The sequence below is a fragment of the Patella vulgata genome, chromosome 8, assembly GCF_932274485.2.
Source record: "Patella vulgata chromosome 8, xgPatVulg1.2, whole genome shotgun sequence".
NCBI lineage: Eukaryota > Metazoa > Mollusca > Gastropoda > Patellidae > Patella > Patella vulgata.
This window is the reverse complement of record NC_065886.2, coordinates 43,046,700-43,073,778: the sequence shown is the minus strand read 5'-3', so window position 1 is coordinate 43,073,778 and position 27,079 is coordinate 43,046,700. Positions and strand designations below refer to the sequence as shown.

The following is a 27,079-nucleotide window of genomic DNA, read 5'->3' as shown; positions in this document are numbered from 1 at the left end:
AAAGTTACACAATATCTCATTTCTCACGTCTTAATTGATGCTAAAATGTACTCATCCATATTTGATTATTTATGATTTAATTAAGAAAACGAAACCACAATGTCCACAGTAGATAATCTCCCAGCTTGGATTTAATTGGATTAAACAGAGGCCCATCAAAGATTTTAGCTAACACTGCAGAGGATGCAATATGTGAAATTTTCAAATCATAATATTGTTCTTGATATGGAACAGAACTGAATCATTTTTGAATTGATATTCATATTAGAGAGGAGCCATGGTGGCTAAGTGAGTAAGACGCTATCTCGCAGGTTAGATCCCGGTGTTGGTTGAGAAAGTTCATCAGGATTGTCCAGCTTGGTTTCCCCTTGTCAGTGATGCAGGACGGAGGGCCTGACAAGTACAGCTGTCTAGTCGTTCGGATGGGACAAAAAACTGAGGTCCTGTGTACACATTGCCGTGCGCATAAAGGATCCCTTGGTAGTTGGAATTCGATATAAGAGTAAGCCGTTGAGCCGCTATACGTGCAAAATTTCCCTCATAGCACACTGCATCGCGTATGCCTATCTGGATTAGCCCAGTCGGAGTAGAACAGTAGGATGTTCAACTTTCATAACATATGACAGCTTTATTGCAACCCTTTGAAAGTCCCAAAAATAAAAAATTCATATTACTTACCATGTAGTTTAAGTGTGTACTGAGCTGTGTGGAATTTCTTGTCAAACGTTAAACCCTTACATTCATACACACCTGCATCTTTCTTACTGAGCTTTTCAAATAATGCCTTTCTTACATTGGAATGGGTTGTTCTAAATAATATACAATATATATCTATGGTAGCTAAGTCATCCAAGCAGTCGATAACTGTCATATCGAAAGCATTTACAGGTCACTAAATATGGATTTATTGTGTATCTTAATCAATTTCATGACAGTTTTTTGGGGGTTTTTTTGAAGAAAGATGAGTCAAAGAATTTAGTTATGCATGTGCCGGTAGTCTGTTTCCTACGGCAGACAATTTATTTTTCCCTTGCGGATATGTGTGGAAATATCCAAGGATCTTCTGAAATAATTTTGCATTCAACAGAAGCATGATCAGACATTTTTTTTTCCATAACAAGTTTAACTTTGATGACTGAATAAGATGGCTTAAAATTGTTGGCAATAGGTACCAACCAGTATTCATATTTCATCATCTAGTGAGGAAAATAACCCCATCATCCTGTGGGATATACATGTGTAATTAACTTTTGACCAAGATTTTCATTATTTACTTTATTGTCCATTTGAATGCTACAGATTACTGGTCTATATTCTTTGGTGTTAGGGGGGTTGGATGGCCGAATGGTTAGCACGTGCACGCTGTATCATAAAGCCTGTCATTGAGTCAACTGGCGTGGTTTTGAATCCCTGGTTGTATGTGACAAGGAGTAGGGTCGCCTGTCCAACCTCGTGGGTTTTCTTCGGGTCCGCCGGTTTCCTCCCACTGCTAAAGACTTATTGAAATAAAATTAAACCATACGTTAGTCCCGCAGGCCTTCACGTGAATAAATTCCTGGGGAGTCCAAAAAAGCTCTCCTGAAATTGGAAAAAGAGGAAATCGCTCTCCTGAGAAAGCTCTCCTGAATCTCTTGAGGAGAGCTTTGTTAGCATTTTCGATAAAGTCCAGAGATTTTAATCCATTTCGAAACCAACCGGCCAGAATTGGGTCAAATGAGGTCCCGGTAAGAAACAGGGTAATTCGAAGCTCCCGTTAACTTTAATATCTGACTTCAACAAGTTCAAGTCAGTAATATTCCTGAATAGACTACTGTCTTCATTTATCATCAGTCGATCGAAATTAGGATTTATCTACTACGGCGAAAATAAGCTGATGCGACAGCATGACATTTCTTCATATTTAAAACACAAATTAATGTTTTTGTCTATCACGTAACTTACAATTTTTTTTTTCATTTGTGGATGAAAGACAAGCCACACAATGATCACGTGACTCCCATGATTGAAATTGCTTTATACAAAATAAAATTCCGTACGACTATGCCATGGCCTTAAATAAAAAGGGCAATATTTTTAAGAATAAATCCCTGTCAGCATGTGTAAAAAACTAAAACAGTTGAATAAAACTAAAACACTATTTAAAAATAAATCTTGCAATGCTGGTTTATTGACCTAATTCCAACCAATGCATGTCACGTGTTATCGGGAATCTGAAAGCATTGAAGATCTTGACGGAAAAATATATTAGTTATATTTGTTTCTCGGGATATCTGGTGTTCTATGGTTGATTGTCGATATGATATTGACAGTATTTTTCGTTACCAGTATATTTTTCCTGATAATTTTTCTTTGAGGGGAGTCAAATTAGACATTGAGGAGAGCTATAAAAAGCGCACCGCGACTGACATCCAGGCGCGTCCAGGAGAGCGAGAGCGATCGCGCTCCTTTTACGTGAAGGCCTGGTCCCGTAATGACCTAGTTTGTGTCGAGTGGGCATTAAACCCCATTTCTCTCTCTCTCTCATTGGTGTTATTAAACCAGTTTAAACTTCCCCATCATTTTAAGGACTAACATATGGTTCAATTTAATTTCAATAATCCGCTTGCGTGTAGGGGTCTTTAGTGGTGGGAGGAAACCCGAGGACCTGGAGAAAACCCACAAGTTTAGGCAGGCAACCCTACTCCTTGTCATGTACAAGCGGGGACAAGAAACCACACCAGTTGACACAATAACAGACCTTATGATCTAAAGCGGACGTGTGAGACCATTCGAACTGCCAACATCACATTAACCAGTTTAATCATTGAGAAAATGAACTTACTGTTCGACAATAGTTGTAAAACCAGCAGTATCTGTAGCCGAGGTAGTAAAATTATTATCAACTGTATAACTGACTGTAGTGTCACTATCATTATCATTGTCAATCACATTGCTGTCAAGGGCTATAGGACTGTCTTTAACTTTTAAAATAACCAAATCTTTGTAAAAGTGACGACTCCCATAACATTCTAACTCCAGACGGTCAAATTCTGTTACGTTACGATTTAATTCGCTGAAACCTAAACCATTTGGAACCTCTGAAACACAACATATATATCATTGGTTAGTAAAAATATTTTCAGGAGAGAGGGGAATCAGACTTAATCAGTTTCAATGAGAACACAACATTTTTTGAAACCACGAAAATGTCTAATTAACAGGTGGATGTGAACAAAGTTTCATAAAAATATTTTGAACAATTTATGCGATACGCTCTGGAAACAAAACAATGGCCGAATGAGACCATTTCAATGGAGGAAAAAATATTTTAAAAACAAATCACTCACCAACAACAGTAAACTCAGTTTCTAAGAAATCCATACCATAATTATTTTCTCCTTGACACCGAATCCAACCTGATCGTTCAGCTATAATATCAAGGCTGGATAGGGTAGTACCTTTGATCTCGTAAGACAAATTAGTTTCAGTAATGTTGACCCACTCCGAACAATTCTGAGGTAAACATTCTTTAAATAGCCAGGTGACATTAGCGGCTGGATAACCAGTAGCTTGACACTCTAACCTCCAGCGCTGTTTAATCATATACTTAGTTACAGGCTTTTTAGTCGCCCACTTCATCTTAGGAGGACCTAAAGACGTAAAATGAAAAAATGTAGATGTAACAGGGTTATGCTTTATTAAACAGGCATTATGTAAGAGCTAAATCTGCCCATCACACGCAGGTCTTTCTTTGGGCCTTAAATGTTATATAAATTATTAATTAGACATTTATTAACATGACAAGACGATAATCAACTCTCGATGCCATCAGATGTCTTTTAGAGGTGTCATTGCATCTTTTGTTTGACATTTGAGTTTACACTACACTGTAGTGATTACAGCCTTAGGTAAAATTCTAAATTACAATAAAATACAGATTTCCCTTTTAAACAGATTGAAAATATACATGTGTAATTCAATATTCTAAATTAGAGATAAGCTGACAGCAGTTTTATGGGTAAAACCGAAATCAGACACCCTTAGTAAAACTATTGGCCGATATAAATACCGATACCGATAATTTGCATACTAAATTAGAATAAAATAAAGATTCCCTTTTTAACAGATTGAATATATACACACAGGTAATTCAATATTCTACGTAATTCAATATATTATATAAATTTCAGGATGTTGAAAAGTGTTTTCAAATATTACAGAAGTATCATTCATGCAACAGGATTACGTTTTTCCTGCTTTTTTTCTTGTCATTTGGATAGAAAGCTGTGCTGGTTCGCTCTACTGATCAAGCATACTAATGAGGTCTTTATCAGATGGGTTACTGCTTTGTCAACCAAATGCATACTTTTTAAATCACCATTTCATGGAATAAATTCCCACTTTTTATTAGACAGAATGATACAGTATCTCTTTTTAGACCATGTTTTAAAAAATTTTGTTTACCAGTGTATGACAGTAAATATTATTGTTATTTATTGCGTATCTATTTTAAATTTTAATTTATACACTGTTTGCGGGTTATATACATGTAAATGTAAAGTTACATCACAACACATTTGTGAATCAAAAGAAAAAGATGTAGGAAGAGGAAGAAGAGGAAGGAAGAGAGGAAGGAAGAGAGGAAGAACAGAAGGTGATTGACAATGACCATGCCCACGATGACAAAATATTATATGAATCAAATTCTTTTAATAATCAAGACAACTAATTCTAAAAAAAAAAGCCTACTTACCAAAAACAAACAGGTTCATAGAAGCTGATGTATTCATATCTTGTGTATAGGCGAACAGTGTATACTTCCCCATTTTAGAAGCAGTAGGATAAAATACTGATAATGCAGCAGCATCATCAACTTGTCTGTAAACACAGAAATACAAGAAATATAGTAATTATATCAAACATGTTCAGTTTTTATCAAGTATGCTCTTTGTTATCTCGTTTTATTATGTAAATGTCATATTGTCTTGCTCTATATAACACGTCTTTGTAAAGCACACAAGATCACATTTATGTGTGCTAAAGAAATGTGTAATAATAATAATAATAATCATAAGGTAATAAATATAAAATTTAAGTTGCCATGAGAGTTCAATATTGGCTCTGTATTTGGAAGATGATAACTGGGTAAGAGAATACCTTTTGTTCACCATACCAAGACATATATTTCTTACATGTTTTGGCTGATATTATCAGCAATGATACAGTTAAATAATACAATATATAGCCCAGTTATTGTCTTTATTATTTTTTGTACTTACTTCTTCATAAGGGTTTTTCTTATCGCGTTTCATATTGTACACTATTGTTTGGGTACAACCATTTTGGCTTGCATCATTTCTACCAAATGAATAGATCAAGAAACATTTCATCGTAATTTCTACAAATTCTTCAACTTAATAATATTATCTTACCCGATGCCATAAAAATGATTTGCAGTAATTTTTTTATCTTCAAAATACCATTCTAAAGAGGGTTCAGGAAAAGCATTGATTCCAAATCGAAGGAAAGCTTTCTTGTCACCTACGACAACTTCAACATCATCTCCCGGAGTTAAATATACAAATGTCTTTTCTGAAGAAAAAAAAATAATCAATCATACTTAAAGCCTTTAAAAGTGATAACGAGATATTGTCACAAAGGGAAATCACTCTGTAATTATAATTAGTAAATATTGCTTAAATCCACAACAACAACTCAGTTCTACAACTTTCTTATCGTATATTACATAGCCATGTGTTTACAGAGAGTAGTCATTTCAGCTACACCACATGGTTTTGTTTACAAATTAATAGTGATTGACAGTTACTCTGATGACTTCGACACTCCTGCCATCTTCATTCTCTAAAGTCAAAATGATTTGTTTTTTGGGTTGTGCATTTTTGCAAGTATTTTAATATGAGAAAGCAAACCGTATGAAATATAAACAAGAAGACTCAGTTATGAACATCACCCGCCTTGGTATATCAAAATTTAAGACAACTTTGTTTCCATGGAAACACACAATTATTATACCTGAGAAATTTATAATTAGCAAAAGGCACAACTACAAAAGATCAATGTGTGTACAAAGATTCATAACAATATCTTGAACAATTTAAGCAATATGCTCTGGAAACAAACCCAGAAGAAGCCAATGTCAATATTCCTACCTTAACTTTGCTCAGTGCCATTATAAATGGTTAGAGTTGGGGTTCTAGTGTAATAGAGTTGTGGGTCGGCAAAATAAAATACGTACCGTAAACACTGATGATGGTTTCACCATATGATTCTTTCTTGTAATTTTTGATGGTACATCTATACACTCCCATATGACTGACTTGAATAACATCAATATCTAATGTCATGGATATTTCACTGTATGAATATTGACCTAGCACTGTCTCTCTTTTAGCCTTGGATGGACGAATTCCATCTGTATGCTGAAAAATTAATTGTCAGTACAATAAATACTTAGCTTTAGCATAATAAGAACAAAATGGAGGGAGTTAAAGGAAAACCCCCAGATGTATTTCAATTAATTAAACAGTTAAATTTTGTGTGGAAGGAACTTAAAACCCTCTATTCACTGTGACATGTTTTCAAATAAATGATGTTCTGTTGAGTTGGAGACAGATTATGTAAAATTACATCTAATTAGATTGTAAAATAACATCTAGTTTTAATTAGATTGTATAATAACATCTAGTTTTAATTAGATTGTATAATAACATCTAGTTTTAATTAGATTGTATAATATACTATTCAAAAAAAGTAGGGGATATTTGATTTTTAAGTGTTATTAAAGTCACCTAATGAAACTGACGAAGAAACAAATGACAAAATGAAATGAAGTTCACATTCATCGATTTATTCCAAATGATCGTTAGACTAAGTAAGGCACAGACTGACCATTATAAGGGTAAAATGATACCCGGGGTCAAACAGCAAAGTTACCACAGCATCACAACCAAGTCAGTAACGGGTAAATCCTCCTCTGTTTGCCAAACAAGCATTGATCCGACGTGGCATACTCCTAATGAAACGTCTAAGGTCATTTTGGTCCAGATTGTCCCATTCCTGTTGCAACGCAGCAGCAAGTTCTTGGACATTGGCAGGACGTTGTTGACGTTGACGTAACCTCTGTCCAAGCATGTCCCAGACATGCTCGATGGGGGAGAGGTCGGGACTCAGTGCTGGCCAAGGTAATGTGGTGATGTTCTGTTGTTGGAGGTAACCTGTAACGATCCTGGCCCTGTGACATCTTGCGTTGTCATCCTGGAAGATGAAACGGCGGCCATGACGTCGTGCGAACGGCACAACATGGACTGCCAAGATGTTGTCCCGGTAGTACTGGCCTGTAACACGCCCTGCAACAACATGTAAAGCCGTTCTTCCAGCAACAGTGATGCCTCCCCACACCATAACAGAACCACCCCCAAATCGATCATGTCTGATGACGTTAACGTCTTGGAAGCGCTCGTTTCGACGACGCCACACCCTCCTACGTCTGTCCAAAAAATCAACAGTGAACCTTGACTCATCTGAAAACATCACATTGCTCCAGCGTCGATTATTCCAGTGTTGACGATCCCTACACCAACGACGTCTTGCCTGAATGTGATAATCTCTCAAACAAGGGATCACGCGAGGACGTCGGGCGCGAAGGTGACCCCTATGCAGTCGATTCCGAATCGTTTGGCCACTCACTCTCACACCAGTGTCTGTTTGAAGACGAGCGCTGATCTGATTTGCTGTGATGACACGATTTCTCAAGGCCAAGGTACGGATAAATCAATCCTGGGCTTGAGTTGTCGCCCTTGGTCGACCTGAGCGTGGTCTGTCCTGTACAGATTGTGTATCACAGTATCCGGACCATAGCCTGCTTATGACAGACTGAGAAACATTCATCGTCCGCGCCACAACCGCCTGTGTTGTGCCGATCTGTAGCATGCCAAGGGCACTTAACCTTTCATTTTGGGTAAGCCGACGCATATCAAAATTTGTTTTCTGGTCACTAAAACAATTAAACTGATGTTTCCACCCTGGAATTCAATGCCACAATGACTGTAACATTCAAAGTCAGAGTCGTGCAAATCTTGGGATGGACCCCCATGATGATCCCAAGCATCACCTGCATTCCATGCGGTAGCTATTGGTGCATTTGGGCGTCACATGTAACTGGAAATGTTTCTTCTGTTAGGTTCTATAGTGACTTTTTTCGTAGTCATTTGCATATTTTAGTATTATGCCCCCAAAATCAAATATCCCCTACTTTTTTTGAATAGTATAGCATACAGTTTTATTCAGATTGTAAAATAACATTCAGTTTTAATCGGATTGTAATAAAAAAAAACCCCATAAGATTCTTCTTGATCATTGGCATAATATGATAATTAAGACTTACTGGTTTATTAGGATAGTCCCAGGTCATTTGTATCATTGTGTCCCTTTCAACTTTGACCTTACAGGTTAACTTGACAGAGCTATTGACCATTACGTTTCTAGCTGGTTCAACATCTATTACTACAGGTGGCATATATATCAACACATCTGTAAACATTATTATTAACATGTCATCGCCAGTAAAATACAAATCATGCATAATCATCTCTAATCAGCAAAGTACAAAGTGTTCAAGGGAGTGGTACCTTTCATTTGAAAGGGTAAGCATATTCTGAATTCCACTTAACCCTCCGCCTCTCACAAACCCTGCAATAGCATTAGAGACACAACATCCCCTTAATAGGTACAACAATTCAGAAGTCAATTATAAGCATTATCTTAATGTAAAGATTGTTATTAATATGTAATAAAAGAGATGGCAATGGGAAATCAATAGAATCTAATGTAAACTTTAAATGGCAATACATGTATATGAACCTTAAGTTAGAATTGATCAATTTTAACAAGTTGTCTGGACACTTTTTTTCTAAAATAAAAGTATTTGTGACTGGTTGCATTGATATCCATCCAGCAGAAGATTTTTTTTAAAAAGCAACTTAATTTGCAAGACCCTATGAACTACATGTACCTTTAAACCAATCTGAACAAGCACCGACCAACAGTCTGCCAAATTTGATTACAATCCATCAAGTGATTTAATAGAAAATGTCTAAACCTTCTTCTTTAAGGATTACCGTTTAGCCCTCTATGAGTCTAATCAACTACTTTGGAACAAACAGATATAGTAGTCATTCGGCAGCTTAGTATTTGATAAGTATCAATAGCACCCTACCAAGAGATGATGGTTACTAGTAGGTCTAACGATCATAGGCTTTTTACAATAAAATAAAGGATGGCAATCATTTAATTTATTAAATTCTTACCACTGTATCTTAGAACGACCATCATTTCATCTTCTGTCCCATTATATTCAGCAATACATTTAAAATTTCCAGCATAAAATAAATTAGGAAAGTACAGTGTGAAACCAACTTCTGGGTCATATGTAACATCTTTTCTTCCTGATACTGGTACCATGCCGATAGACTTTACCAGACTAACATTAACCGTTGGATCCGATACCTTACATGGAATTACTGCTGGTCTATTTCTATTGATCAACAGGAAGAATGGAAATGGTGCTGATGCATGCCCCAATAATAATCTATCTGGATCTGAAATGGAGAAGAAGTAAAATTCAGTATGTTGTTGTTGATGATGATGATGATGATGATGATGATGATGATGATGATGATGATGATGAGTTATATTTTCACAGCATTTCCTAAATAAGTGATTTGAAGGTACAGTCAAGGTTTTAGATCAGGGGTGTCAAACTCATTTCGATTCAAGGGCCACATGAACTAAAGATGTACATGTACTAAACTTTACTGAATTCTAAAAACAAAGCCCAGCATCCTTGACACAGGTAATTTTTTAGACTGGTTTCCAAATTGCCATGGGATAATATTGAACACAACATTCTCTTGTATTACATACAACTTAGATATCTATGACCTACAGTACAGATTTTCACCACTAGTTTCTAAGAATAAAAGAATTATCGACACATAAGTCTGTTGAAATTTGTTCCATGGACAACATTTAAACCCTTGGTGGGTCGGATCTGAACTGTGGGCTGCATGTCTGACACCCCTGTTGTTACAAATGCTTGGATCTTCAAGGGTAAATCATTCCACAAATTAGGAACAACTACACGTTCAACTGTGGAACGACTAGTGTGGTCAGGTTATGAGATCGCAATAACCCAATTTGTTGTTATGGTGTTAGTAGTGCATATGAATAGCAAGGTGCAATATTTCATAGACACTGGTATGTGAAGAATATAACCTTAAAGTTAATGACAACTTCAATTTGGAGCCACTTATTGTCTTTTTAAGGGGCATGATTTAGCTAAAAGCCTCCAAGATTACTGACATGCATATCTGCTGCATGATAAACCTTGGTTACATGATCTTTAGCGCACATATTAGCCTGCTCGGTCATGTAATTCTCGGGAACATATATACCACCTACCTCTGACGTAGATATAGACACTAGAATTGATCTTATTATAATCATCTATGTAAAGACAGCTATATCGTCCCGTGTCATAATACTGGGCATTGGTAATATTCAACTGTACAGCGTAACGACCACCTTCTTGTACCGGAAGTGAAATAAATAATATACCATGGCCTTCAGGTTCAGGTGTCCCTTGCTGCTGAAATAAAAAAAATAATATAATTCACTATTCTTCCTAGGTAGATGGATTTTTACTGTAGAATTGTCTTAAAATTGGCTCCCATCCCAACTACTATACAGTGTCAAACAAAGTTAAGGAAGGGATATTGACACATGCTCCTTCCAGGGCCAGATGAAGACCCAGAGGCTCTAAGCACATAAAAGTAAAAGCTTTTGGTGCCCCCATATATATGTAATTCAAAATATAAACAATAATAAAGCACAAACAATCGCCAAGCCCGTGATTAGAGTTGTTCTGGTATTTTATACACGTCATTATTAATTGCGACAAACCAAATAACAGTATGAAAAGACAAAAACAATGAAAAATTGATCGAAAGTTCTTAGTTGATTCTTAAATTAAATATTTTAAATTTGGCATCTATTTAAGCAAACATTCGGTGGTGCCTCCATTACCATGAAACCCTAAGCACATGCTTAGTTTGGTTCATGGTTAATTCAGCACTGACTCCATCCATCAACCTTCCTGATTTTGTTTCTGAAGCATATCTCATAAACCGTTCAAGATATCTTTATGAATGTTTATACACACATCCACCAATCATAGTAGATGTGCCTTTTGCTAATTCGATATTATCTACAGTCAATAATTCGTTCAGTGTTAATAAATATATAATGAGTTGAAAATATAAAAACATTAGACATCTTCTGCAGATGATGTAAACAACCAAGTGCCACATATAATTCTTGGGCAAAATCTTTTGATGGGCCTCTTTTCAATGATTGAATCCAAGCAAGGAGATTATCTACCATTAATACATTTTTTTTTTATTAAATGTTAAAAGCTCAAGTGTGGATTAAGCCATAAAAATTAGATGTTGTACAAACAATGCACAATTGGAATCAGCAAATATATAAACTTGGTTTCATTTTCTGCCTAAAATCAGTTCAACATCTTCAATTCACAAAACAAATCAAAATATCAAATTGAATTAAATCAACGATTTTATATTTCACCCATATCAGGTTATTGAAATTCAATAAAGAAATATTCTAAAAAAAAAAATAAGAAATGTTATTTCCATTGGTCTATATTAAACTGCAATATCTTAGACAAGTTAATGGTTTCCATTGAAATCTCATCAACTGGAACTGTTCTACTTCAAGCATGAGTTACATCTACTCAATGTAATTATTATTTTATTGGTTGTAACTGAAGCTGATGATATTCTTGATGAAGGGAGGTAATTATTAGAATAACAGTTATAATAATTATTTCATCAATTAATACTTTAAATGGTGAACAAATATTAGTCATCATACACATGTGCATTTGTATCACCAAACAAGCAGAAATCAAAATAGGACAATTGATAACCACATTTATTAGGGAGATTGTTCTAAAAATCTTTTCCTAGTTTCTAAAAGTGACATAGATTATGATGATAAATGGGGTGTTTGTGAAGATATTAATTTATGCAATACAGGGTACAATGCAACAAAATGAGAAAAAAATCAAAGAGGGTAAACTCGGTGCCAAATGGAAACCATGTATGTTACCTCAGTTTGGTTGTAAATTAAAACAGGAAATGAGATGGGATGGGATGGGATGGGATGGGATGGGATGGAGAGAGAGAGAGGTCCTTGTCCCTCTCCCAAGATCCACCCTTACATCACTGAGAACAAAATAAATATTGCCCTACTGTTCTGGTTATGTGTTCAAATCAATAATTAAATTCTACTGTTTATTTCGAACATCAAACATTAGTAAAATGAATAAAGAGGCCATGTTCAATGGGTTCATTGCTCAATTTCATATTAAACCATTTCAACCAACGGAAATATCAATTTGAATGTTTAGTTTAATCCAATCACTTACATTAGTGGGAAATTAATGGCATGAAACGAAAGCGTGATTGTTGACTTCACAAATATTTATTTTGTTAAAACTTAATAAGTAGAGGGGGTGAATTAAAGGTCATACAGGTCACCAATTTTGTATATACAATAACTGTCGGTTTTTGTTTTATTTTTAGCATGTGCAAAATAGACTACAGTTTAAATCATACAATGTAAGGTTATTCTGGGAAAACAAATAATTTATTGTCACAATGTGAACACAAATATTCGGATATAAATAGTAGAATAATTTCTATTATTCTGATCAGCATGGATACGAATGGAAAGGATTCTAATACTTGGCGCTATACAATTTTATTCTCATGGCAACTGTGTTAAACTGCTTAAATGGTGTATAGCTCTATTCTTTGGAACCTTAAAATAGAGCGTTTATATGGAGATTTACATTCAAGTTTCAAAATATTTATTGTAATTTTTAATCAATTGTGCTTAGTGAAATTCGTGAAGATTCCAAATTGAATGGCAGTCCTTTTTAAAATATTATTTTGTCGTTTGGGAATCAGCCATTTTGAATTAGGCTACTTCTGTATTGTCTTGCCGGATATGTTTTTCTTTGTTCATTACAAATGACACATGAAACCGCAGAGTACACAATGTTGTATACTATTTTTAAAATGTTCATTATTATATCGGATTAGGATGCATGTACCATATTTTCATGGTAAATTAACAACATCAATATGGATTGAAATGGACCAATATTTTAATACTTGTTTTTAATTTCGAATATCATTGATAATATATTGAGTTAGAGGTTCAGATCCTTTAAATCATTGACAAAGTTGTGAGAAAAGAGAATATGAACACTAAAGCTAACATTAAGACAACTCTGTAATAGACAACTGTTTCACTTTATTTGGCAAGTTCTCTCATACAAAATGTATGGCCTAGAATATACTGGTACCGTAAAGATTTTATTTATAACAATCTAAGCATATTTTATTTTCTAGTCAAAACTTTTTCTTCAAATATGTTAATTTCTGAAAACCTGTGGTTCCATAAAAACTAAAATGCTGATCATTAAAAGATGAACAAAGATTTTCATACGTAAGGGGATCCTTCACATAAAAACTCCAGACGAAAATTCTGATAAAACTTTTGGTTTAATTCAGAAATCATTGGGGGAAAAACTGTAAAGGAAAAGACCAGTGGAAAAATGTTGGCAACAACAACAGCAATTCATACATAAGGGGATCCTTCACATAAAAACTCCAGACAGAAATTCAGATAAAATTTTTGGTTTAATACAGAAATCATTGGGGGGAAAATCTGTAAAGGAAAAGGTCAGTGGAAAAAAGTCGTCAACAACGATAGCAATTCAATACTGGAATGATATCAAGCCCTGGGGAATAAAATGGATAACTATTCCTTTTATTGCTTGTATCACTACGTAAAGATTACAGTGACGTAGCCTTTTTTTTTCTGATTTACGATTGTAGGTCAGTGTTATCAAGGTCCCCCCACTGATTGTTTTGCCCATCCTATTTACGACATTAATGACTATGCAATGTTTAATGTGAAAGATTGTGACCATTAAGTAAGTGTGAATCGTAGATTAGTAATCAACTTCCTGTGATAGATAGAGTACTAAATGCTATGTCGATTGTCTTAAATACGGTTTTATCACCAGTTCAGCTGTTAAAGTACACTGTCCAAATATTGTACTTGGAGTTCCATTTCTCGTTAATTGGCACAAATTTAGATTTTCCTTTCACTAATTATCACATCTGAAGTATCTTGAACAGTCTGAAAATAATTGGTACACTGTATCTGACTAAAAGAGTATTCTTTAAAGCAGAATTATCACTTTTTTTTATAAACTGCCAAAAACACCTTAGTACTAATGTTCCTTTAATGCAAGTATACTTTTAGATCGCCAGATACATGTATGGATGCAGAAAAGAATCTAATTTGAATATGCCCTATGAAATAATAAGTATAATGAAATCACGTCGAATCAAAATTATTTTTTTTCAAACTGTTAAATGGCCCTTTAATGCAAGTACACCTTCAGATTTCCAAATGGATGCAGAATTGGAAAGAAGTTTTTCTGAGACTAACATATGGTCACTTGTTATTTTCACACATACAAATTGTAGAAGGAAAGTGGACAAGCTATATCATTATTGTCTAGTATTTTTCATTCTTTAAATACGAACAGTCAAGAAATCTTGAATGAGGATTATCAATGTCCTTGTCACACCTTGAACAACAAAAACAGAAAAGTCTTAAACTTTCTGATACTGTACAGTAGGATCTTGTAGGATCGTTTACAAGTTTGTGTTCAGCTGACCTGAAATGACCTCTAGTCTAATGTAGTCTAATTTAATGCAATGATGCTTTGTACTGGGCAAAAATGATTTTACCAATTGTAGCACATAAAATAAGATCTTAAGAGAACAGAAAACTGATAAGGAAGCAAATATTCATTTACACAAAGCAAAATGAATGAATCAAGATCAATTATAATTAATAAATTGATACATTTCTTGGAGGTTCCTGAGACCACACTATCCTACATGTATTTTCAGACAAATTGACATATATAGAAAAAAAAAAAAAATTTGAAGGTCCATTACTTTATTCTCATGTTTATTTTCTACAAAAATTTTGTCACTTGAAAAGTTTTTGTTTATGATATGGAAAGGTGTCCTCAGATTTTAGTTATTACAGTCATGTAAAGTCTTTTGTCTCCTACGCTATCAAAACTCTAACTGAAGTTGGTGTTGCATATCATTACATTCAATTGATTAGTCATTTCAGTCTATAAAAGTCTTATAAAAATCTGTCGACTGTACCACAACTTTGACTATATTTGGAGTTGTATATCATTTCATTCAACTGATTATTAACTTCAGATGTGGGAAAATTAGGTTACTTTGTGGGCCGAAATTGTGAAATATAAATAACATAATGTCGAACATAACAGAGTTTGAAAATTTAACATTAATTGACCTATATTATTCAGTTATGATATTATGAAATATTATTCAGTTATGATATTATGAAATATCACAAACACACAATGTAAATCTCCTTTAATGAATATATTTCTCAATTGAAATTAAAACCACAAAAGATTAAAATCATATTCAAAGAATCCTATGACCTTTTGATCTTTAATCACATGACCTAAGCTTATTAGTTAGGAAATCTTGAAACTTTCATTCAGTTTTTCACAATGATACGATAGCGCTATTATATTACAGCGGAAATCAGGCTGGTCGCTATTTCCTTAACACCATTCCTTTTCACCGAGCAATATCGACACAGCCGTAGGATGTCAACTCTTTAGTGATCTTGACAAAATTTTGTCCAAGAGACTTGGCCTACTTTTTCGACAACTATGCAAGTGTGGGTGTGGCCCAGCGTTTAGTTGGCTACTGCTTGAAACCTTGACTTGAATCAAAAAATTTGCATAAATTAAGATATTAGCATATTCATTGAGATATTTATATTCAAAATAATATAACTTCAACTGTCGCCTTCCTTTTGGGTCGTTTGGGAGGCCTTGAAAGCGGTTTACTTGTTCATAGGTCACTAGTCCGCCGCTAAATCAAACCAGCAGGACCTTAAAGAGAAGTTCAACCAACACAACCCTAAACCTGTTAACCTGCAGACTAGTGAGCATTTGCCAAAGTCAGAAGGGCCTTGGCAAAGGGGAGTGGTCTGGTTGGAAGGTGAGAGAAGAGCCACGGGGGGTTATTGAGATAAACCAAGAGGTAGAGGCGTGACATTTCCTGCTCTCATATTCAATCTATTGTAACATTAAATTGTAAACATAATGGTTTTTAAAAACTTACTCCTGCACCCAGCGCTGTAGAATACCATTTTACATCATTATTACCGGAGCAAGTCAGCGTTAAATTATCTCCCTTGTTTAAATATAGCGTAGAATTTAATGTATCAATCTGTGGTTTCTTTAAAACATCAAAACCTGAAATGACAGACGACAAAATACATGAAATAATACACGGCAAAAACATGAACAGAGAAATGGCATTTTGTTTAAAACGAGCTGGCAGACGGCATAAATTGGTCTGTAAGAATACGCCTACGATTAATAAAATCAGAACGTCTTTGATTTAAGTTAAAATTAAATGTTAAATACAGGGTTGATCTGATATGTGTTATTTTAATTAGTTAGAGTGTAAGCTTTATGCCACCTACCATCAACAAATTTATTTTCGACCATAATCAAACAGGGAGGGCCATTTTAACATCTACTTACAAACCATAGCAAAACACTTTTACAGGTAGTCGAATTGGTGTGAAATGAAATGGAGTTTAACTTCTTACTATTTTGCCCAGTTGGGATAATCACATAACTGACATGCAAAGAGAAAACATGCCTGGACAGTGGTGCTTCAGTCTACTCTCATTTTGATTTCCAACTGTCTGGGGATTTAACGTGTTGCCAATTGTATACACAGGCCTCAGATTTTCATCCCATTCCAATGACTGTACTACTGACAAGGGAATATTGAAAAATCCTGAGGAATTTTCTCAGCCAACTGCAGGACAGATTCGAACCTGTGAACTCCTTGTTAGTGAGCCAGGCCATACACACATACGTGTAAGCCACTGTATTTCTTTTAACATGAAACTAAGTGGAAACAAACAACAATTATGCCCAAGTCAATGACACATTGATACATTTATATAAATATTACTGAAGTATACGTCTACATTTCTGGTAAAAGTGCAGGCAGACAATGCATACATGTATTATCGTAAATCATTGATCTCGCTCCAGAAACAGGTTTCTAAATGATGAAAGCCTTACAGGAGCAGACGGCACACATATTCTTTTTTATAAAAAACACGCCAAGGGTCAAAAAGTTGAAACAGAAGTTGTATAAACTGATTGAAACATATTATAAATATAAAACACGGAAAGCGTAAAATGTTTTTTATGTCTAGAGGTAATAAAGGTGAGTTACAACAGGTGTGTTGTTAGTACCTGTCGTTAGTGTTGAGATATATAAACAGGTGGTCTGTCCGTAAGTGGTTTTTAACAGTCAATATTAAAATATCAAGTTTCTCTCGACTACCAGGGACTCCCTGATAAAATAAACCACTCCTGATCAATCATACAAGATTCTATGTTAATTGCTTTCTTCACCCCCAATTCTGAGTAAAGGTATCCATTACACAATTGTTCTAAAGAGGAATGTTGGAATTCCTGTCTACAATTCCCGGAAAGAATGTACAAATTCTAATATCTAACAGTTTATCTAGTATTTTCCAATTTAGATAGCATCGATCCAGAAAATGCGTAAATTCTGTAGTTTTTGTGTTTTTTATTCACCTATGCAGATACCGGTAATAAGAAATTTTTTTTTTTTTTTTAAATGTTTTGATCATTTAATTAAAGAAAGTCTCCATCGTTTGGGCAATTTTTAACCCTTATAAAGTACAATATTGCTTTTTCACAGCCACAATTCAGTTGAAGATCTACAACAATGTTCCATTATATCAAAGCCACTGATCGATATTTGAGAGATTGTCAATCCCTTAAAAAACTACAAGACTGAAAAAGGCACATGAATAACAGTCCAAAAATGGTTCCAATATGTTCAATATTTACAAAGACATGACGGATTGAAAATTTATCAACACTGGTCATAGAATTCAGATGATATGAAAGGTTAAAAAAAAAAAAATCTGTTCATGGGCCTCTTTTTTAATCTTTGTATCCTTATTAAATGTTAAATAATCAATATGAGTAGATTTTAGTGGGGATGTGAAAAAAAATATTGTTCGCAAAATGCAGATTACGATCAGCTGATCATCAACCCCCTTCAAAATCTTTATCAGATGAATGTGACATGTTGGACTCTATATAAAGATTAAAGATACATTACATAAGAGTTAAATCAGCCTATTGCAGATCTTTGGCTTCAAATGTTATATACATGTAAACTATTATTTAGACATTTTTTCACATGACATGCCTTTAACTTTAATCAACTCTCTAGACCATCGGATGGCAAGGATTTTAACATAGTTGCCATTCAATGATTTCATTTAAAAATAGTGACTCAAGGCTAAGTCTCGAATAACAAGTACCATTATAACAATAATAAAATCTATGTCTTGTCAAAACTTCAAACAGTGATAATTTCGCTCAGAATAAAGTAATTTGAACTAAATTTTCAATATGTTCAGTTTTCATTAGCTATTTTTGAACTATTATAGCAAGAACAGTCAGTTGTTTATCCAAATATTACATAATGCATCTTTAAGATCATGAGAATGTTCAAATAACTGTTAAAGACCAAGGAATGGCATGGATTTAACACTGAAATCAGTGGAGAGAGAGAATTAATGGTCTAAGTCCAAAAATCATGGAGGCAATAAAAATAAATGAAAATTCTTAGATTGAGATTTGAATAATATACCTATTTATTATTCATAAAAAAATAACATATTGACATGTATCATATACAAGGCAGAATATGCTTTATGTTTCTAGAACACCAAATACCAATTTTTATTTGAAAATTATTATCAAATACATTTGGATAGCGATATAATTGTAACGAGGAACAGGTTAATTCCTGGAAGTAAATAGTCAGTCTAGAATCTCTACCAATTAATTTAAGGGGAAAAAAATAACTTGACAAGACAGTTTTCAACAGGGTATGAAGAGCTACTATGTCAAAAAACGATATTTGGAAAACGATATAATTGTAACGAGGAACAAATTCCTGGAAGTAAATAGTCAGTCTTAGAATCTCTACCAATTAATTTAAGAAAAAAATAACTTGACAAGACGTTTTTCAACAGGGTATGAAGAGGTACTACATGTACGTCAGAAGAGGTCAGCAGTAGAGAATTATCAGGAATGAGAGGTACCCTAAATGATGTATAAAGATTGTTTGTTGCTGGTTATCATATAACCGGGTATTTCAACTGATATTTCTGTCAGTTTCCAGACGTACAACTTAACTACTAATCCAAGTTCTCTTTACGATTCACTGTCTTATCTTGCCGTTTATCAGCCACACTACTGATATTTTTCTTCAATTATAGATACAACTTTAGCTGCCATTCTTTATCTTCTTATATTAAAAAAAGAAAATTTGTTACATTTTTATTTTATGATTCTATATCAGTGCTAACACAAGTAATTGAAATTTAAATATTTTTCCCAGAATAGTCAAATACGTAGCTTTATTAGTATTCTATATTAATTAAAGCTATTTGATAATAATAGCTTTTGATCAGTGCAATAGTAAATAATTGATAATAATAATTGAATACAATCAATCAACCTGGGGTAGGTTAATATCCTATACATAATAATTGAATACAATCAAATACTATAATATTTTTATAAAAAACAAAGAAATAATGATTCATGATTGCACCATAGATACTGATTATTTGAAGTGAATCATGGTGACTGCATGGTCAAGGAGGATGATTCAAGTCGATTGTCTAATCTTGTTTGATTTCTATATTTCTCTGGTTTTCTCCTACTGCTCAAGACCCCTGTGTACAAGCGATTATTAAAATAAAACATGTTAGTCCCAAAATGACCTAGTTTGTTAAAAGCCCATATCTCTCTCATAAATTGTGTACAAAGTCACATTTTATAGTGTAATCTCACTCAAACCACAACTACCCATGTTTTAAAAGTATGTACTCTACATGTAAAGAGTTTGATGTACAAAGATTAAATTTAGATAATATGGATTACTAATGTTGCACTTGATGACCAGTCTTTGACAGGTGCTACAATTGTTACACAAAAAGTTGAGATGTGATGATAGAAGCTACATCCAAACTGCATTGTACATGTAGATTGCCTGAATGGCAGACAAACCAGCATAGCAATTAAGTTTACACAAGCTTTGCATGATTAATGATCAACCAAAAGTCAACAAGTTTCGGTCTGGTGCCCTATATAGTTATGACTTCCTATCAATATAGGTTTTATACTGTAAAAACAATGAAACAGCTATATATGCTTTAAATTTATACAAACATATTTCATTCATATATTTCTAAGTAAATGCACAGCTGGCATAAAGATATACTCCTTAATTAAAGATGCATTATGTAAGATTTAGATAATGATCTGGATGTTCTTGCTATAATGTAGTTCAAAAATAGATAATGAAAAATGAATATACTGAAAATTTGAGTCAAATTACTTCATTACATATAATGCATCTTTAAAGTTTTGATGAGATATATACATTGTAGTGTAAATAGTCTCAATTGTCAAGTACTATTGCTACGATTTATTCACGTTAAATTATCATATGGCGCTGATGTTCTAATCCATTCAATATCTAAACCATCTGATTAACTAGAAAGTTGATTATAGGCTTGTCATGTGAATAAATGTCGAAATAATAATTCATATAACATCTGAAGCGAGAAAAAAGACTGGCAATAGCCAGATTTAGCTCTTGCATAATGACTCTTTAAGTAGATCATAATGGGCCGCCCAACTATAATTACATGTATAGTTACATGTATTAAAACAAGCCAACAGTGAGGCTGATGTCCCCCGCCGAAATAGGAAAATAATTAGAGGACACATATAAATTTATCACAAATTATCTTTTACAAAGTATTGAACAATCAAACAGTATATCTTTACTTATAGTCTAAGCATACAATGTTTTTGATGGAATAATTATAGCATATTAAGGGGAAAACATGCTCTATGCCTACAGATCTAGAGTTTGGTTGTATCAACGGATCTATTTTCCATCTTGCTGCAAGTTGTGCAAAGTTCACTGTTTTCTTTCTGTCATTAAATGTCAATTCATTATTGCATACTACATATTTAATTAATTTATAATAGTTTCTTTTTCAATTTGTTTTTTCTGCTTACCATAAGCGGAACGGACAGACAGACAAACAGACAGACGGACGAACCCATTTTAATAGTTCCCTGCTTTCTTCGAAAGGCGGGGGACAATCAAAGTAGGAGAGTTATTGTTTTCCAAAGTCTCGACCAATCAAATTGCGTATCGCTCTGCTTACCCTGAGCAGAAAATGCTCATTATCAAACTTAGTCAAGGTATTACTGTAATGAAACTATACACCAAGTTTCATCAATCTCACTTAATTAGAACTAAAGTTATCGTGTCCCAAAGCATCAACCAATCAAATTGCTTATCTCTGCTTACCCTAAGCGGAAAATGCTCATCTTCGAACTCCATCAAGGCATTGACCTAATCAACACATACACCAAGTTTGAACATTCTAGCTCAATTAGGAAGAGAGTTATCGTGCCCCAAAGTATCAACCAATCAAATTGCTTATCTCTGCTTACCCTAAGCGGAAAATGCTCATCTTCGAACTCCATCAAGGCATTGACCTAATAAACACATACACCAAGTTTGAACATTCTAGCTCAATTAAAAGTTATCGTGTTCCAAAGCATCAACCAATCAAATTGCTTATCTCTGCTTACCCTAAGCGGAAAATGCTCATCTTCGAACTCCATCAAGGCATTGACCTAATCAACACATACACCAAGTTTGAACATTCTAGCCCAATTAGGAAGAGAGTTATCGTGTCCCAAAGCATCAACCAATCAAATTGCTTATCTCTGCTTACCCTAAGCGGAAAATGCTCATCTTCGAACTCCATCAAGGCATTGACCTAATAAACACATACACCAAGTTTGAACATTCTAGCTCAATTAGGAAGAGAGTTATTGTGTCCCAAAAAGTGTGACGGACAGACAGACGGACAGACAGACAGAAGGACAGACAGACGGACAGACAGACAGACGGACGAACCCATTTTAATAGTCCCCTGCTTTCTTCGAAAGGCGGGGGACAAAAAATAGATTTAAAGATGCATCATGTAAGATTTAGATAAAGAACTGGTGTCAGTAAAATTACTTTATTCTGGGCGATATTATAAATGTTTGAATAGTCTCGATTGTCATTGCTACGATAATATACAAAGTCTTGATTTTCCGTTTTTCTGTTAACCAATTAAATAGTGCGGATAGTGTAATCCAATTAATATTCAAGCCACCCAATAGTCTATAGATTTGATTATGGGCATGTAATATGAGTAAATGTCTTAATAATAATTTATATAACATTTGAAGCCAGAAAAAAAAGATGTCCAAAAGGCAGATTTAGCTATTTCATAATGTATCTTTAGTAATATAGTAATGGCTTGACCAGGGTATCAAATAGTTTCAATTTAATCCTTAAAGATACATCAATATTTGTAAAAGCATTTAAAATTTATCATTTAAATGTTTGTGACACCCTGGATAAAGAACCAGAAGATAATAAAACTACTGTATTCTTGAACACCTTCTCGACAGCTTCCATTTATGTAGAATTTGTCAATAAGTTGTCTTCCCTAAACTATTAAAAATAATTATACCTGTGCTTTAATTTATGTAAATTTTAAGTCTCCATTGCTTACAATATTTATCACTTATATCTAATGTGTAAACTGCTACTTGATAATGAAAACAAGATAACAAATAGCATGTGTTGTGTTGGATTTTGCTGGATGTAACACACACATATAATATTTTAAAGCCTGTGTCATATTTGAAACCAAAGATAATGTAACTGACTGTTGATTCTGCATAAGTTTTGAATACAATATACATGTACCTCAATATCCATATAGGATTATTTGTTGTGAAGACTATCGTCTTCTCATCATGAATAATCAGTCATGCAAAGAACTCAATGTATTACCAGTATGGGAGAGAAAAAGAAATGGGGTTTTAACACCCACTAGACACAAACATGTTGTAATTTCTTTTCTATAGCAACACATGCAATTTTCCGACACGGGTCCTTTGACAAAAGTTTTTATACTGAAGAAAATACCTGTCATGTTGTGTTGACATTGTGTTGACATTGTGTTGTACATAATTCATTATCTCTATATGAACAGGAAGATTCAACTTAAAATTTTTCGGATAAAATGAAGAATTATTTCCTGAACAGGATTATAATTGCTACCAGTTGACAATGAAATGCCATTCTCGTGTTAGTTTCATCAGAATGCTGAAATCGTTGAGACAACTCCCTTAAAGGCCATGAGACCATCAAAGCGTATTATACATGTAACTCTGTTGTTGCCATAAGCATTACATCCTATTTTATACACTTTTCAGTTTAAAAATTTAACATAGCCACAATTATTTGCATACTTGCATACTCGAATGAATTATTAGTGAGCAGAAATTCGCCCTCGTCACATCAGTCAGTTATATAGAGAGATGACTCTTGTTTTCCTTTGCCGTTCGTCACTTCCGACTCAGGAAACCTGTATTACTCAGCTATCGTACCAATGATCTCTGTGTTAAAATTATATTCGGAATGTGTTTAACCAGCTCTTTCACATATGTGATAATGACTGGCACCATCATTGTCCTTTAAGTGTATACATGTAATTCCAGTCATTACAAATATCATACTTCTAGATCAAAAAGAGTTTTGTGGGTCAGACAGATAACCTAATTACATGTACATGTATCCTCAAAAGAAACATGTCTTTAATGTATGGACATTGATAACATATAGTGCTGTCGCCATTATTATAAAATTCTGATAACTCTCACTCACATTCTGTTAAAGCTGCTGATCGTGAAATGACGGTTTTTGAATTTCTTGCAAACCACAATATTGTGAAAGTTGAAACACTGAACAGAAAATTATTCAAAAATGGTTCAAATTCATTTAGTATTTTCAAAGATATGAATTTGATGAATCAAAAACTCATCATTCTCTGTATATGATATCGACAACCCAACACAATAACTGTTTGTATAATCTTTTGATAGGCCTCTTTTCAATCTAATTGAATCTAACAGCCCGTTCCAACGCTTAGGTTGAACTGGTTTAAAAACCCTGGGGATCGTTAAACTAGTTTAAAGATACATTATGGGAGATTCGGTAACGAGTTGGCAGTTCTCACTATAATAGTTAAAAACTAGATAATGTAATGGCAATTTGCTGAAAATTTCATTCAAATTGATACACGATGAACCGAGAACTAAGTGATTGAAATTTCCGCCTAGCCCCGATCATCATTACTAAAGTCAGTATGATAAACAGCATAGTCTTGATTATCCATTTAATCGTTAAATCGTGAAGGAAAGTTATGCAGTAAATCGGCTCATAATCCACTAAAGATCACAGGCTAGCGATGCCATCTAGAGTTGATTATGGTCTGGATAGGTTAATTAATGTCTAATTAATAATTTATATAACATTTCAGGCCTAAAGAAAGACCTGCAATAGACAGATTTAGCTCTTGCATAATGTATGTTTAATTTTGTCGTCTGAACGCAAATGTGGGGCCAATAAACCAGTTTAGAAAAAAAAAACCAGCTCGCAACCCGTCTTTGAGAAGGCTTTTTATTTTAAACATATTCATCTTGGCCGTTTGAACGATTTGACTTAAAAACCTTGGCTCTAGCTAGCTTTGGACATGCGCAGTATGCAGTAAGTTACATTCCTGGGAAAATTGCGGTGTTATGCAGTGCCAGTTTTATCGAAAGTGTGCAAGGACCGAATAAAGAATACGAAGCTACCCATGCGCAGCTAACTCCAACCTCCGACCGAAGAGGTCAGAATAGTTAAATTGGCTTATGACCCTGTCTTAAAAACCCAGCCAATTTTAAACTGGTTTAAAAATAAATGTCTGACGGTATATTTGTCAGGATATTTCTTACAGTTCATGTTTTGATTTTGTTGTCTTAATTTAAATGTTAAATAATCAGTTAGATAATGACCAGTTCTGTTACATCATTTTCGTTGTTGTACTCTGACTCCTCATTAATAACGTCACTGGAAACAAGTTTCATTTTAGATAAATAAGTTTGATTCTGTTTCAAAAATAAACAGATCCCAGTTCAGAACACAAAAAACAGAATTTCTTTATCATAATAAACATTAAAGTTTACTGATTTTGGGTAATGACGTCAAGATTGTAAAAAGTTTATTGGCACACAAATATATCATCAGTTTCAATCTAGTTGCATGTTGATGGGCGTCATTAGTTTTCTTAAACTATTTATAAATGAGTTGTTTACTTTTTAAAGATATCCAGTCAGAGCGTTAGCATCAATTTAAACATTTATACACAAATTTGATAAGAAGAGCATCTGCACGTTTATCATTCGCGATAAGCCGTCGCAAGGTGTGCAGAAAAAGAAATGCGAACTACATGTAGGTCTGCAATTGAGCATTGTGAATACACGTTCATGTAAATAAATTAACGAAATGTAGGGCCTGCTTGTAAACACAAAGAAACACATAGTACATGCACTTGTTCTAAACACAGGAAGTGCATGCATGTCAAAGTCTATGTATATCCATGGCAGCAAAAAAAATCCAGAAAGTTTATTGCTGCATGTACCTCCCCAACATATGCAAGAAGAAATTTACCGAATTTTAATGATATAATACTGTATTGTTACGACTTTAACATTCCCAGTAGGCCTCTAGAACTCTTAATTATAAAAGTACAGAGGTAAGCCAATGCCAATTGAATTTTGGTCCTTCGGGAACACCTACAATGTATTAAAATATTGCTTATCTCTTAGGCAAAAAAAAACCTTAAAAAGAAAAATATTTACAATTTACATGTAGCTCAAATTTTCATGTTTTAAAATTTTAAACAAAACACAGATCACGAGTCTCGAGGAACTACTTATCTACAATTAGAAATCAAAATGCTTTGGCCTAAATATTCTGAAAATGGAAAATCCTTTAGCAATTATCGCAGACCTGATCAAGAAGAAAACGTCCTTGAGCAAGAAGATATGAAATATATGGCAGTGCCATTAATCCATTTTACCTGCTAATAGAATTATAACCTGAATTTACACTTAATTTAAGCCCAATTGGTGCCATATTTTTGGTCCATGCTACATGTAGGTGCATGCAGCACTAAATGTTTACACTGAGTGTTGTGTAATTCTTGGAGGAAATGTTGCTATAATCAGAGTGGTGTCTCTGTAAACGGAAGATTTGATATTGAACAAATGTGAAAGAAATCAGGGCTACATGTATATACGCATGATTAAAAGATACTTGGGTTACAGTGTGTGAACACAACGGTTATATACAGTGCTTGGACTATCTAGAAAAAAGTGCTAAATTTTGGATGTTTGGGTTTGGTCCGGTTCACTGATTTTAATTGCTTGGTATGCTGATCTAAACAACATGTCCGTCTTGAGTAGTATTGCCCTAATATAAATTACATAAGCGTTGACAACTATTAACCTGCCAGTGGGAGTATCAAATAACTTAACATTTTAATTTCTAAAATAAAAATCTCATTTCATATAAAGTCTTTGAAATCAGTTGTTTAGTCTTCCAAAAACCAAGTTTTATCATGCTGAGCTATTTTTGTACGCCCATATTTTCAAGTGGACGTGTATTGAGTCGCCCCTGTCAGTCCACAATTTATTTGTGGACACGCGGTTCCTTTTGATATTGGCATTTTATCCAATATTAAAAGCTGTTCTAACATATCACCATTCCACCCTTATGATGGTTGAGTTCGA

General features: G+C 34.1%; 1 protein-coding gene across 2 annotated transcripts in view; it reads right to left on the bottom strand.

Moving 5' to 3' along the window:
* The window catches only part of LOC126830643 (vascular endothelial growth factor receptor 1), a 67,243-nt gene that overhangs the window by 16,523 nt on the left and 23,641 nt on the right, over positions 1–27,079 (bottom strand). The window contains exons 2-11 of one of the 2 annotated variants that reach the window (XM_050561044.2): positions 16,350–16,483; positions 10,459–10,645; positions 9,306–9,596; positions 8,384–8,529; positions 6,236–6,419; positions 5,412–5,571; positions 4,733–4,857; positions 3,327–3,629; positions 2,822–3,077; positions 679–809 (exon numbers count right to left, since the gene is read on the bottom strand). In XM_050561044.2, the coding sequence (XP_050417001.1) occupies positions 679–809; positions 2,822–3,077; positions 3,327–3,629; positions 4,733–4,857; positions 5,412–5,571; positions 6,236–6,419; positions 8,384–8,529; positions 9,306–9,596; positions 10,459–10,645; positions 16,350–16,483 (1,917 nt within the window). The remainder of the gene's footprint in view (positions 1–678; positions 810–2,821; positions 3,078–3,326; positions 3,630–4,732; positions 4,858–5,411; positions 5,572–6,235; positions 6,420–8,383; positions 8,530–9,305; positions 9,597–10,458; positions 10,646–16,349; positions 16,484–27,079) is intronic. The other variant, XM_050561045.2, reaches the window with a different exon arrangement.